Source organism: Muscardinus avellanarius (genome assembly GCF_963383645.1).
Source record: "Muscardinus avellanarius genome assembly, chromosome: 7".
NCBI classification, from domain to species: Eukaryota; Metazoa; Chordata; class Mammalia; order Rodentia; family Gliridae; genus Muscardinus; species Muscardinus avellanarius.
In genome coordinates this window covers 83015992-83029292 of record NC_137793.1, presented here as the reverse complement: position 1 = coordinate 83029292, position 13301 = coordinate 83015992, and the positions used below count along the sequence as shown (strand labels likewise).

The 13301-nt window shown below is 40.2% G+C and overlaps 1 protein-coding gene across 1 annotated transcript in view; it reads left to right on the top strand.

Annotated features, from left to right (window-relative positions):
* The window catches only part of LOC308265124 (zona pellucida sperm-binding protein 3 receptor-like), a gene marked incomplete at both ends in the record, with an annotated part of 83562 nt that extends 71215 nt beyond the window's left edge, over positions 1–12347 (top strand). Inside the window, 5 exons of the mRNA XM_080698720.1 lie at positions 6638–6808; positions 8328–8503; positions 9073–9242; positions 10545–10619; positions 12197–12347. Coding sequence (XP_080554846.1) covers positions 6638–6808; positions 8328–8503; positions 9073–9242; positions 10545–10619; positions 12197–12347 — 743 coding nt within the window. The remainder of the gene's footprint in view (positions 1–6637; positions 6809–8327; positions 8504–9072; positions 9243–10544; positions 10620–12196) is intronic.
* Between the last annotated feature and the right edge of the window lie 954 nt (positions 12348–13301).

Below are 13301 nucleotides of genomic sequence, written 5' to 3'. Positions count from 1 at the left end.
GATTTAAGTCTTGGGTTAACAAATTTGCCTCCTACAACTCAATTTGTGCCTTTTTTTTGTGGTGATGGTACTGGGGTTCCTGGAAACCCTTCTACCTCCGGACTACACTCCCAGACACCTATTTTTAAAATATTTTTATTTGGAAACAGGGTCTCTTAAGCCAGCGAGGCTGGCTTCGAACCTGTGCGATCCTCCTGTCTGTCTCCCAAGTGGGGGTTTTACAAGCATGCGTCACCATGCCTGGCCTATTTGTGCTTTTGTTAGAGATATAATGCTGACATGAAAGGTCTTCACTCTGAATAAGCACCACAAAAAAGTTTTTTATAAAGTTGTCATGAAACTTTCTCCACTAATAACATCTCATACTCTACTTTTAATTTCCCATGCATGCATTATCTGCACTATAAACATAATTCTCAGAAGTTTTCCTGCATTTTCCAACTCATGCAGCCCTGAAGTTGATTAATTTGGTTCCATATATGCTTCAATAAAACATACATATTTAATAAATAATCGTGTTACTGTATTTTTGACTTTTCATGATTATAGAATTGCATACAGTCTCTAGTCCAACTAGACTGAAGTATCTAAGGAGAAAACTTAACTCTAGATCTTTTTTACCCCACTTTCTTACTGGAGATTCAAACAAGTGATTAAAGACTTAGCACCTCTGGAAAATGGTGTACAACATGCTCTGGCATCTCAACCTGTTCCCTGAAACCCTGCCACACAGACTAGATCAGTATTACTCAGGGGAAACTTGAGGTATAGTGGTCCTTTCCTGTAATCTCAGTACCTAGAAAGCTGAGACAGGAGGATCTTAGGTTTGAGGACAGCCTCAGCAGCCTAGTGAGACCCTATTCAAAACAAAAAATAAAAAGGGCTGGGGATGTAGCTCAAAGGTAGAATGCCTTTGGCTTCAACCCCCAGTACCACAGCAAAAAAAAAAAAAAGAAAGGAAAGAAGGAAGGAAGGAAGGAAGGAAGGAAGGAAGGAAGGAAGGAAGGAAGGAAGGAAAGAAGGAAGAAAGGGAGGGAGGAAAGAAGAAAGGAAAGAAGGAAATTGAGGGATAAATGGAAATAACAAGCCAACGAATGCCTCTTTATTCAGGGAAGAACACAGCCATAAAGTCTTGGAGTTGTGATCATCAATAGCCACAGAATCTGAGAGACCTCTCCTGTCAAGCCCACCTCACTGTCCCCCAGACTGGGGGCTTTATTGGCTGTCCTGAACCTGCTCTCCCCAGCTCTGCCCCTCCCTCTCAGTGACTTCATGTTTTGTCCTTGCCAGGACTTAGTTCCTCAACTCAAGGATCCATTTACAAGTAATTTAAAGCTTTAACTTTAGCCTGATTCAGGGCATCTAATGCTAAGCCCCTGTGCTGTGCCTCTGAGATACTGCACCATGGCCCCCAAATTCCAGAGCATTTTCCCAGCAATGTGGTTCCTTGGGGTCCTGTCTCTACTGCAGTGTCCACCTGTCCGGTGTGGTAAGTATGAAATTATGGGGAAAAATAGGTTGCTTAAATCAAGGTATGGAGAATTATTGACTAAGAATTAGTAAAGCATATAGCCATAATTCAGTACAATTTTGGAGATATACAATGAAGTGCATTACCAAGAAGTATGTTTGACTAGATTTTGTGTGTGTGTGTGTGGGTCTGGGGATGGAACCCAGGGGCATCTGACATTCGAGATACGACCCCTGCCCTACTTTTTACTTTTTATTTTGAAAGAGGGTCTCACTAAGTTGTGGAGGGCCTCACTAAGTAGCTGAGGCTGACCTCAAACAACTATCCTCCCTTCTCAGCCTCCCAAATGCTGGGATTACAAGCCACCATGCCTGGCTTGAGTAGTTTTAGCTCTTTTAATATAGGCTATAGTTACTCGGAAAGTTAAATATTATAAATTCTTGAAGTAATGGTCTAGCACCAAAATAATTTTATATTATCCATGTATGATATATCAAAAAGTATTCCTAAATAATTAAAAGTTAATTCTTCCATAAGATTTCTTTCTTTTCTATTGCATCAGCAATTTAGTTGAACCTACTTGCCACTGTGAAAGTAACATTTTAAATTATTATACATCATGAGTAAATTTGCTAGAGTAAAATTCCAAAGTACTGGATAAATTTATAACATTGTCTAAGTGTGAGGTCTTATATTATAACTTATTATAACCAACAAGTACAGAAAGGTCTTAGGAGCAGCTTCAGGTCCCATTAAGATAATGCTGGTTATACATGCAGATGTGATGATATTTTCAATTTATAAATGAAGATATGCTGATAAAACTAATATCTCTCATTCTTCTGGTATGTTTTCTTTAAGAGAAAAACTTCTAAGATCATTTAACAAGTACTTACGTACACATTCCTTATACTAATATCAGAACATTTAAAGTGAAGCATTTTGTTTGTATTCAAATTCACTCGACAGAAAAGAAAAAATATTGCCACTCATTTTGTTTATTCCTATGGATATTATATTCCATATTCAAGTGATATTGGGCATTTTCCGAATTCCAGTGATGTAAAGATTACAGGCAAAGCAGATAGAACGTGGATTCCTATAATGTCATTTTGTCATCCTGATAAGAGCATATAGGCAATTTGTCAAAACTAATTTCTAGGATTCCAGAACGATCCCATATTTTCTAGACTTTAAACTTTCTTAATATCACAAGGTGACTTCATAGGTGTTTTTCTAAGAATGGCAGAAGAGTATTTTACTTTGGAAGTTTTCTTATATTATAACGGAAATTTGAAGTTACTTAAAAGAGTTCTTTTACCCTTGGTGATTCCATCCTTGGGAATTCAAATGGCCAAATCGGTTATTCTTCCAAAGATAGATACTCTACTCTAACCCTCTCATTATTCCCCCCGGAACACTATTTTCCTAGCCTGATAGTTCTCCCCCTCTTTCTAAGGCAGGGAATGCACTCTGTATCCAACAGATCACCAAAAGATGTCATGATTTTTTCAGGTTTTTCTGTATTTATCCCTTTTTTCCAACTTCATCAAAATCCTACCACTGGTCCATGTTTCTTAACCTGTGGTCTAAGTTAAACCCAAATCAGTGTCAACCTAGTTTTTAAGCTTGTTTCTTTTTCTTCCACCAGTGTCAACTTCCTGCTGCCTCTAAGCCTTTGGTCAAATCATTATTCCAAGCTGGGCATGCTGGTGCATAGCTATAATCCCAGCACTTGGGATGCTGAGTCAGGAGGATCACAGGTTCAAGACTAGCTTCAGCAACTTAGTGCAACTCTCAACAACCTAACTAGATCTTGTTTCAAAACAAAAAAATAAAGTTCACTTGTGCTCTTTTTAAATTTATGCTGAGATTAGTCAGGCACACACACACACACACACACACACACACACACACACACACACAAAGAAATCAGGTGCTCTTCCTAATATGTGGAAGCTAGGGAGAAAATGGGTCGTAGGAAGAACTCTAGAAAAAGAAGGAGAAACTATACATGAGCAAATAAGGTGACCTAACTGAGGCGCATGGGAGAGTGAAGAGAGAAATTCCCTAATGTACATGATGTACACGCACAAACATATCAAAGTCAATCACTAAGCCAAACAAGAGGAGGGAAAAGGGAGGAAAAGGGGAGGGAATTTGGGAAGGGCTAAATGAGTGGTGTGTGCATGTATGCCTCTACTATCTTTTATCCTATTAAGATGTATGACTACAATGCACCAATAATACAAATAAAAATAAAATAAAAGGGTTGTTAGCTGGGTGTGGTGGTACACACCTATAATCCCAGTACTTAGGAGACTGAGGCTGGAGGATCACAGGTTCACAGCCAGCCTTAGCAATTCAGTGAGATCCTGTTTCAAAATAAAAAATAAAAAGGACTGGGGGTGTAGCTCAGAAATAGAATGCCCCTGGGTTCAGTCCCCAGTATTACACACAAAAAAAGGGCTGGGGATGTAGCTTGAGGGTAAAAGTCCCTCGAGTTAAGTCTTAGTAACTCATACACACACACACACACACACACACACACACACACACACACACACACACACACAGTCTTCTCCAAGAAACTCCATCCTATCCCTCTCTCCCTTGGTTCTCTTTCCTTCTTTTTTATACCCTTTTTGCAGGCCACTTTTTGGACATAATTGTAAATTGACCAGTATTGTGGTTATACTACTCATGTGGTCATGACTTTTTTTTTTTCTTGTGGTATTGGGGTTCCTGGAAGCCCCTCTACCTCCGGGCTACACTCCCTATTTTTTATATTTTTTTTATTTGGAAACAGGGTCTCTTAAGCCAGCGCGGCTGGCTTCAAACCTGTGCGATCCTCCTGTCTCTGCCTCCCAAGCACAGGGATTACAAGTGTGCGCCACCACGCCCAGCTTGACTTATTTTCTTACAGTACTGCGAGACTGAAGCTCATTGTTTTCTGAACAGCCTTATGGAAATGAATTACAGATATATTTGTTAGATGAATTCAGGAAAGGTCTTTTCCTGAGGAGTGTGTTTTATTTTATGCATAGGAAATTCCATTTGTAAACTTAAAGTAGTACATAGGTGAACATTTATTTGGGGCCTAATATGTCAAGAACAAAGACACTGTTGGCAATATTCCTTGTTGGGAAAATGGGAAATGAAAGATACAAATAGTATAAGTTAGCTGTTAAATAGTAGCTGGAAAGTGTAGGCTGAAGCTGTAGAGAATATGGGGTTTTGAGAAAACTAGACTTCAGTTTTAATTTTGACTCTGCCACGTAATGGTTGTGTTAAATGGGGCAAGATGCTAAATTTCTGTAAAAATGTTTTCTTTTATAAAAAATGGGTAAGATGATGATGTGTATTTGTTAGTGGTATTTTGATGACCGAATGAGAAAATATTGTGTTTAGATAATCTCTGTAATACACTATATATAAGCTATTATATATATATGTATATATATTATATATTGCCATAGAATGCATACCAAATATACTGTATATTTAAGTATGTATAATAGAAACCGTGTATAAATTATATATTTATAATAAAAATGTAAATATACATGTATACATTTATAGATACATGTATATAAAATATGTGGTGTTATAGTAAGATCTCAGTAAGTAGTTGTATATATTATATAATCTCTTCCTTAAAAACTGTAAAAGTTCAGAGAAATTAGTAACTGCTTACTAGGAAAGGAAAGTCTTCCCAGAGCAATGGGACTAGAAAAAGAAGAAAGGCATTCTGTGTAGGAGAGAAGATAATGAGTATGGGTACCATGTGGAAATGTGAATGACATACTGGGACCAATGGTTAGATTGATTAATTAGTCTATGAAGACGACTTCTATGAAGCCAAGCATGGTAGCGCACATTTGTAATCCCAGTACTTGGGAGTTACAGCCACAACTTAGTGAGGCTCTATTTCAAAATAAAGCTCAGAGGTAGAATGCCCCTGGGCTCAGTCCCCAGTAACACACACACACACACACACACACACACACACACACACACACACACACACACATGATTCCTATAGAAAATAGCAGTGACTAATGTTGAAGTATCTATGCGAAAGGCCAGGAGAGAGTTTTCTAAATACTAATTTTCTGGTAAATGTTTTTTAATTTTTATTTTTAGTAAATTTATACTTTGGAAACAATTGTTACTTGGTTTCCAGCCAATCTTATTTGAGTAGGATACCTGAACATTTGCTCTATTCCACTTTTTTATTGGTGCATTGTAATCGTACCTCTTGATGGGGTACGAGATAGTACAGCTCTACATGAATAGAGCACTAGTTTAACCCTTCCCCAGTTTCTCTGTTATTTATTTATTTGTTTGTTTGTTTATTTATTTATTTATTTATTTATTTATTTTTGTGGTGCTGGGGATTGAACCAGGGGCACTTTACCTCGGAGCTACAACCCCATCCTGATTTTTTATTCTTTATTTTGAAACAAGTTCTCACTAAGCTGTAGAGGGCCTCACTGAGTAGCTGAGCCACGAACCACTATCCTCCGGTCTCAGCCTCCCAAGTACTGGGATTACAAGCATGTGCCACCACACCCAGCTCTGTTCCATTTTATTTAACTTTCTCATGCAATACTTGTGGTCCCTGCCAGTGGTCCCTTTGAGAGGACTTTGTACCTTGGTCTATTGATTATTTCAATGTGCATGTTATCGACATTTTTATTCTTCTTATGAGCTCTCCTTTGAGATATTTTAAAATCCAGTATTTTCTTGGTGGAAATGGATGGGCATTTGGGTTGGAGAACAGGCACTCAGACATTAACATCTTTACACAATCTCACAGACATGCATCTCTGCATTTATCCTGAAATTAATTAGATGTACCACTAGTGTGATATGACTTAGGACTAAATTCAATTTGCTATGCAAAAATGTTTCCTAAAGAAGATGAATCTGAGTGAACTTGTCAACGAGTTGAACAAAATAAAGCCTAAGGGGGAGCCTTTCTAGTTCCCCAACCTGAGGTTTACGGGAGAAAAACAGGTGCACAGGTTTGGCAAATGATCCTAGGGGCAGAGAAGATGGAAACACGGGGTGAAGCTTTCCACCAACCACACAAATTCTGGGATGTGCTATCTTACATGTTTTACAAACTCACACTCTCTCACTTTGTGTCTTTTCATCAAGGTTGCGATTTTCCTCCTAGCATTGCCCACGGATATCACACACGCGTTAACTCATACAATATCTTCAAATACGAGGTTAGGTATGACTGCGACGAGGGATACCGAATGGTCGGAGAAGCCAAACTCTCCTGCAGTTCTTCACAGTGGTCACCTGCAGCCCCTCAGTGCAAAGGTAACTCTGCTCCCTTCTCAGCCCACGACGCATACTGGAACTGTCGCAAGAGGACTGAGAGCAAAGTTCTTCCCTGCCAGAAACGACAAAAAGACATCTCACCCCACTTCATTTCATTTATTTAAAATAACTAATAGAGCCGGGTGTGGTGGAGCACACTTGTAATAATCCATGTGCTTTGGGAGGCTGAGACAGGAGGATCACACAGGTTTGAAGCCAGCCTCAGCTACTGAGTGAGGCGCTCAGCAACTTAGTGAGACCCTGTTTCCAAATAAAATATAAAATAGATCTGAGAGTATAGCCCGGAGGTAGGAAAGCCCCTGGGAAAGCCCCTGGGTTCCACCCCCAGTACCACAAAATAAAATAAAATAATTAATATATATAGATGGAAATTAATATATGCAAGTGGAAAGCAAAAAGAATGTACAGAAACATTCCTCCTCTTCATTTCTTCCTCCTACTCACATAGTTCTTTTTTCTTGAGGCAGCCCCTACTCCCAGTTTCTTGTATATATTTCCTGATATATTTTAGAGCATCACATTTCACATGCGTGTACCTGTGGGCTTGTTCAAAGACTCGTTCTAGTGTGAGCGTAGGCTCTCCTAGGCCAGTTTTAAACTTCATAATGTGATAGGTGTTTCCATCAGAGTCATGTACAGGGTAGGCCCCACTAAACTGTAGGGTTCTGTACAAGTAAGGGACTTGTTGGTTTTAGCCTATTGTGGGAACAGGAGGAGTCATGACAGGCTAATTTTCATAGGCATACAGGTTTGTATCAATAAGCATCATTTTGCTGTTAGCAAATTTATTTATTTGCCACCATTGTCTCCATGGCACACAGAAGAATAAGATCAAGAGGGGAAATCTGAAACTTTGCATCTTATAACACTAAGCTGGGAGGGATAGTTACCTTGATAGCTAAGAATCTAATATCACATAGATTTATAAACACCTCATCCCTCTATTGAGAACCTTTAAAACCTTGAACAAGTTTGTTTCCCTGTCTCAACTTTCTCCTAGGTAAAATGGAAATAATAATAGTAATCACTTTACAGCATTATTATGAGGCTTAAATGAGACGGTCACACTAAGAACTCAGCCCCAAATTTGATAGGTAGCCATGTTTAATAACAATAATATTACTGCTATAAAAATGAGAGAAAAGGAGCTGGGCGTGGTGGTGCACGCTTGTAATCCCAGCATTCGGGAGGCTGAGAATGAAGGATCACGGTTCGGGGACAGCCTCAGCTACTACGCGAGGCCCTTCGCAACTGAGTGAGACCCTGTTACGAAATTAGAGAGAATTAAAAAATAGGGCTGGGGGTGCCGTTTGAAGGTAGAATGCCCCTGGGTTCCATCCCCGGTACCACAAAAAAAAAAAAAAAAAAAAAAGAGAGAGAGAGAGAGAGAGAAAGAAAGAAAGAAAGATAAGATAAAATAGTAAACAGCACCTAAATAAAGTTCATTTTTATTATTCTAGACTATAATAAGGTCTGCTTTCCTGTGTTTCTACTATAGTTCTGTGTCTGAAACCAGAGATTGAAAATGGAAAGCTGTCTGCAGATAAGGATCAGTATGTTGAAATGGAAAATGTCACTGTCCAGTGTGACTCTGGCTTTGGACTGGCAGGTCCTCAAAATCTTACCTGTTCAGAGAATGGAACCTGGTACCCAGAGGTGCCCAAGTGTGAGTGGGTAAGTAGAGAAAATGCAATGAAGTTCTGTGCCATCAAACCAAAAGTTTTGGTGGTCCCTACAAAGCTTTTTTCCTAGCCAATAGTGGTGACATTTGACTTCTAGGATTCATTTCTGAGTCATCAGAAACTTTTTTTCTTTTCTTTTCTTTTCTTTTCTTTTCTTTTCTTTTCTTTTCTTTTCTTTTCTTGAAGCATTCTTAAGTGTGGCAAGTTTTCTCTTTCTTCTTTGAGAACAGGAAAAACAGCCCTTTAGAGAACAGGATCTCATAGACCTGGGGATGCTGACTCCTAACTGTACACTTTACAGAGCATGTAAGACACTATTCTATTTCTGAATGATCAGCAGAAATAACCTCTATCTCCTTAATCTGGGCACCATGCTCAGAATGGACATGTGTCAGTTGGGAAAACTTTGGTAGACCTCAATGTGACCTTTGGTTTTTCCTGCTTAACCACCATGCTGGGCCTGGTCTAAGTTCTGACCGGTAGCCTTACTATCATCAGATGCATCTCCTCCGTGATTTGGAGAAGACGCTTCACCACATTTATCACCTCTATCTCTTTCAGGAGGTCCCTGATGGCTGTGAGCAAGTACTTGCAGGCAGAAAACTCATGCAGGGTCTCCCAAGCGCGGATGAGGTGAAAATGGCCCTGGAGGCATACAAGCTGTCTCTGGAGACAGAACTACTGGAACTACAGAGAGAGAAGGCAGAACAGTCCATTCCAGAGTCATCACTGTAATATTTCCCCAAAGAAGGAGAAAGACATGCCTGCCTGGCTTGCTGCCTTCAATTCAAAAGGATCACTTAATATTTAGAAACTCTACTATATCTTTGGCATCAATATTCATGATAGTAAACAGTCATATACCAAAACTACTTTGTCTTTGTGATCCAATACATACCTTGCTACTTTTATTTATTGTGTAGACCTAAGAAGTACATACTTGGATTTTACACCAACATCTCTTTGGCTTCTACAGACCAACATGCACAGGTCACTCAGGCCCTCAGAGATCAGATTAAAGATTTACATGACAGGGATTTGGGCAGTTTGATCTCCTCTTTCCAACCCCAAAGAAGAAATTCCAGAGGGCTAATGAACATGAAGTCCATACTTCAGCCACCTTTGTATTCCCAAGTCTTGCATCTGATTTGGCCACATTTTCCTTAGTATTAAATAAAGTGGCTTAAGAAACTGTCACACAATAAAGAGAAAACCTGTCCCAATCTCCTTTATCCCCTGGGTCTGCTGGAGGGTTTTATTCTTTCTGGGTAATACTTCCGCAGACTCCTCTGAAGTCTCTTCTGCATTCCTATCTCAGCATCTCCTGCTATCTCCTCTCTCTTTTACACAGAAATCTATGGGGAACATCATCTTCTCTATTTTTCCCAAACATACTGCAAGGAGGTCATGGTGTCCCAGGCTCTCACTGAGTCTCATATATGACAGAGGGCCTTGAACTGCTAGGGAATCCCACCTACCAAGGGAGGTATCGATCCCTGATCTTAAAAGACCTACTAGAAATGTCTTTGGTGTTCATCTTTGGGTTTTCCTGATTATCAGGATATATGGGCTACTATTTTGCTTGAAAGGTAATTTTGGAAAACACAGTGAATGTGTGGGTCTCAAGACAGAGAAAGAAGGAAAGCTAACAAGGGACCATCATGAAGGGGATTGCTGCTATTACTAACAGGGGCCCAGTCAGGCCCACAGTACTCAGAAGGTGCAAAATCCAACCCTGAGTTTGATGAGGACCTTATCTACTGATCACCTTCCAGGGCTAGTGAAGACCTGCTCCAACAGCACTGACTCCCTGGCCCAAGGGACCACACTGTGGCCAGCAAATAAAGGTCCAGGGGCAGGGATTAACCACCCTCAGACACAGGCACTGCTAGCGTTGTCACCCACAAGGGCTGTTTACAGTGACTTCCAAGGAAGGTCAAGGGCATGGGTCGGGGCACAAGGACCCTCTGGAGTCTCATGTGTGGTCTCATGGGCTGACGCATCATTCCATCTTCCACACTCTCCCCACACAGATCTGACTTCTCTTGTCAGATCCTGGCCACTATGCCCTTTGGTGTCCCCAACACAATCACATTCACTTTGGCAGGGTAGCGATCTATTTTCTCATCTCCCACACTACTCTGGGTCTACACTCTTGTAACCTAATTCTCACAAACATTTGCCAACCTGTCTGCAAAAAAAAAAAAAAAGTTTAATTGAAATTTACTAATAAATCAACAATTCACTATGACAAACTTGATTCCATCTTTTTTTTTCCCCCTGAGAAAGCAGATAAACCATGAGTTACCTTGGTGGCTCAGAACATCCTCTCAGTAGGATCTCCTTTTCTGCTCTCAATGTTTAAATGCCTTCTATCTCATAACGTTCATCTTTCCTACATTATTCACTGAGAACAGGATCTAGGAAGGTGAGGGAGATTGTCAAGAGCCTAGGATACCTAGTAGTGTCGGCAGTATTTGCGGTAGAGGAATTTGTTTAACCTGTTGCTCACGGATGGTGTGAATAAGAGGAAAGAAGATATTCTGAATATTTTATACAAAAATTTTAAGTAAATTTTAGAATATACAAAAAATAATTACCATTGTTCTTTTCAGAAGGTGGGCAGTTATATCGCATTCAAAAAACGTGTATTGCCAACACAGACTCATGACAGCAGGAACTGTACAATCGTAAGCAAAGAACTCACAAACAAATGTCCACTGTGCTGTGTCTGTGACTTCCTGGACTGCTTCCTTTTATTTATTTCCTGTTGCTTCAGAGACTGGAGAAGAGGATGCTGGCCAGATTCTTGGGGTTAGATATAGATAAGTATTTGGCACATTCTGTTTCCCTCTCTCAATCTTGCTAATTCTCATCTTCTCCCCCAATAAGAGTGGCTGGTTATACCCTCTCCTTCCTCTTTCTACCATACCTCACTCAAGAAAAGCTCCAGCCAACTAGGCTGGTGGTGCATGTCTGTAAGCCTAGTATGGGGAGACTGAAGGCTTAAGACCAGCTTCAACAACTTAGTGAGACTTCCAGCAACCTAGCGAGACTGTCTCAAAAACAACACATTAAAAAAGAGCTGGGAGGCCGGGCGTGGTGGCGCACGCTTGTAATCCCTGCTCTTGGGAGGCGGAGACAGGAGGATCGCGCAGGTTCGAAGCCAGCCATGCTGGAGTAAGAGACCCTGTTTCAAAAATATAAAATAGGTCTGGGAGTGTAGCCCGGAGGAAGAAGGGCTTCCAGGAACCCCAGTACCACCAAAAAAAAAAAAAAAGAGCTGGGGGTGTAGCTCAGAGGTTGAATGTCTCTGGGTTCAATCCCCAATAACACACATGCACACACACACACACACACACACACACACACACACAAATACACACAAAAGTCTACAATCATTAGGTAATGACTTAAAATATTAATTTATTTTTATCTTCTTTGTTAAATACTAGTAGGATTCATTTTATATATTTAATAAGGTATTTCACTGCTCACTTACATTAGAATAAATGTTTTTTTAGGAGTAGGATGAAACCTAATTTGTAATTTATATTGTATGACGTATCACATTTTGTAGACAAAAACTCACTTATGAGTTAAGTAATTATGTTATAACCTCAGTGTTTTAAGTATCTTATTCAAACCTCTTTGGTTGACTGTTACATGTATTCAAAATTTGCAGATATCTGGGTAATAATAGAATGGGACAGCGAAAGGAGAGAAGAAAGGGAGTCGAGGTGAAGTGCGATGTCAGTGCTCAGCACTGCGGGTGCCTAGAGCCTAATCCCATGGAGAAACTAGGCAGAGCTGTCACTCACATACGCAGAGAGTGAGCGCACCCAAAGGCGAAAGAGGTGTTATCCTGATTAAAAATAGTTTCCACCTCTCATGGAGGGTAAAGGCAGGATAGCTGCTGCTGCTGCGGTTGTGGGAGACGCCTGGGCAAAGCAGCAGGCAGAGGTGGTCCAGAGCGTGCCTACATGCTGGGGCCCTAGCAAGCACTTCCAAGTCCTGTCTGGGTCACACGTGACAGATGACCTCAAGTCTGTTGACTTTTGTTCAGGGTGAGAGATTGAGACCTAGTTTCATTTTCCTACGTATACACATCCAGTTTCCAGCACCATTTGTCAATATCCCAATTTCAATAATAGATATATCAACTACATAGAAAATTTATAAGCAAACACTGGACTTGAACTACACTTTAGATAAAATGGAACTGAAAAATTCATACAGAACTTTTCATCCACCAACAGAAGAAGATGCATTTTTTTTTTTCCTACTGACACATGAAACAGTCTCATGATAGGCCATATGTTACTTCATAAAACAAATCTTAACAAATTCAAGATTAACTCAGTGGCAGGAGAAATCTTGGAACGTGCACAAATATGGGGAAATTAAACGACATGCTGCAAAAACAATAGATACAAGAAGAAACAAAAGAGGGAATTAAAAATATTTGCTATGTTTGTGGATGTACATCATGTACATTGAGGAATGAGAAGGAAGGAGGGGGAAGGGTTGGGTGGAATTTGGGTAAGGGCTGATGTGTGCATGCATGCCTCTACCATCTTGTACTCCATTAGGATGCATGACTACAGTGCACCAATATAAAATTTAAAAAATGTTCAGAGAGAGACTTCCGGGAAGATGGCGACCGAGAAAAGCGGGGCTTAAGAGTCCCGCTAACAACCAATCTCCATTACCACAAAAAGAGCGCCTTTCATAGCCAGAAAACACCAACACCAGAAAAACAAAAAAACCACCAGTCTCCAGAGAGAAAG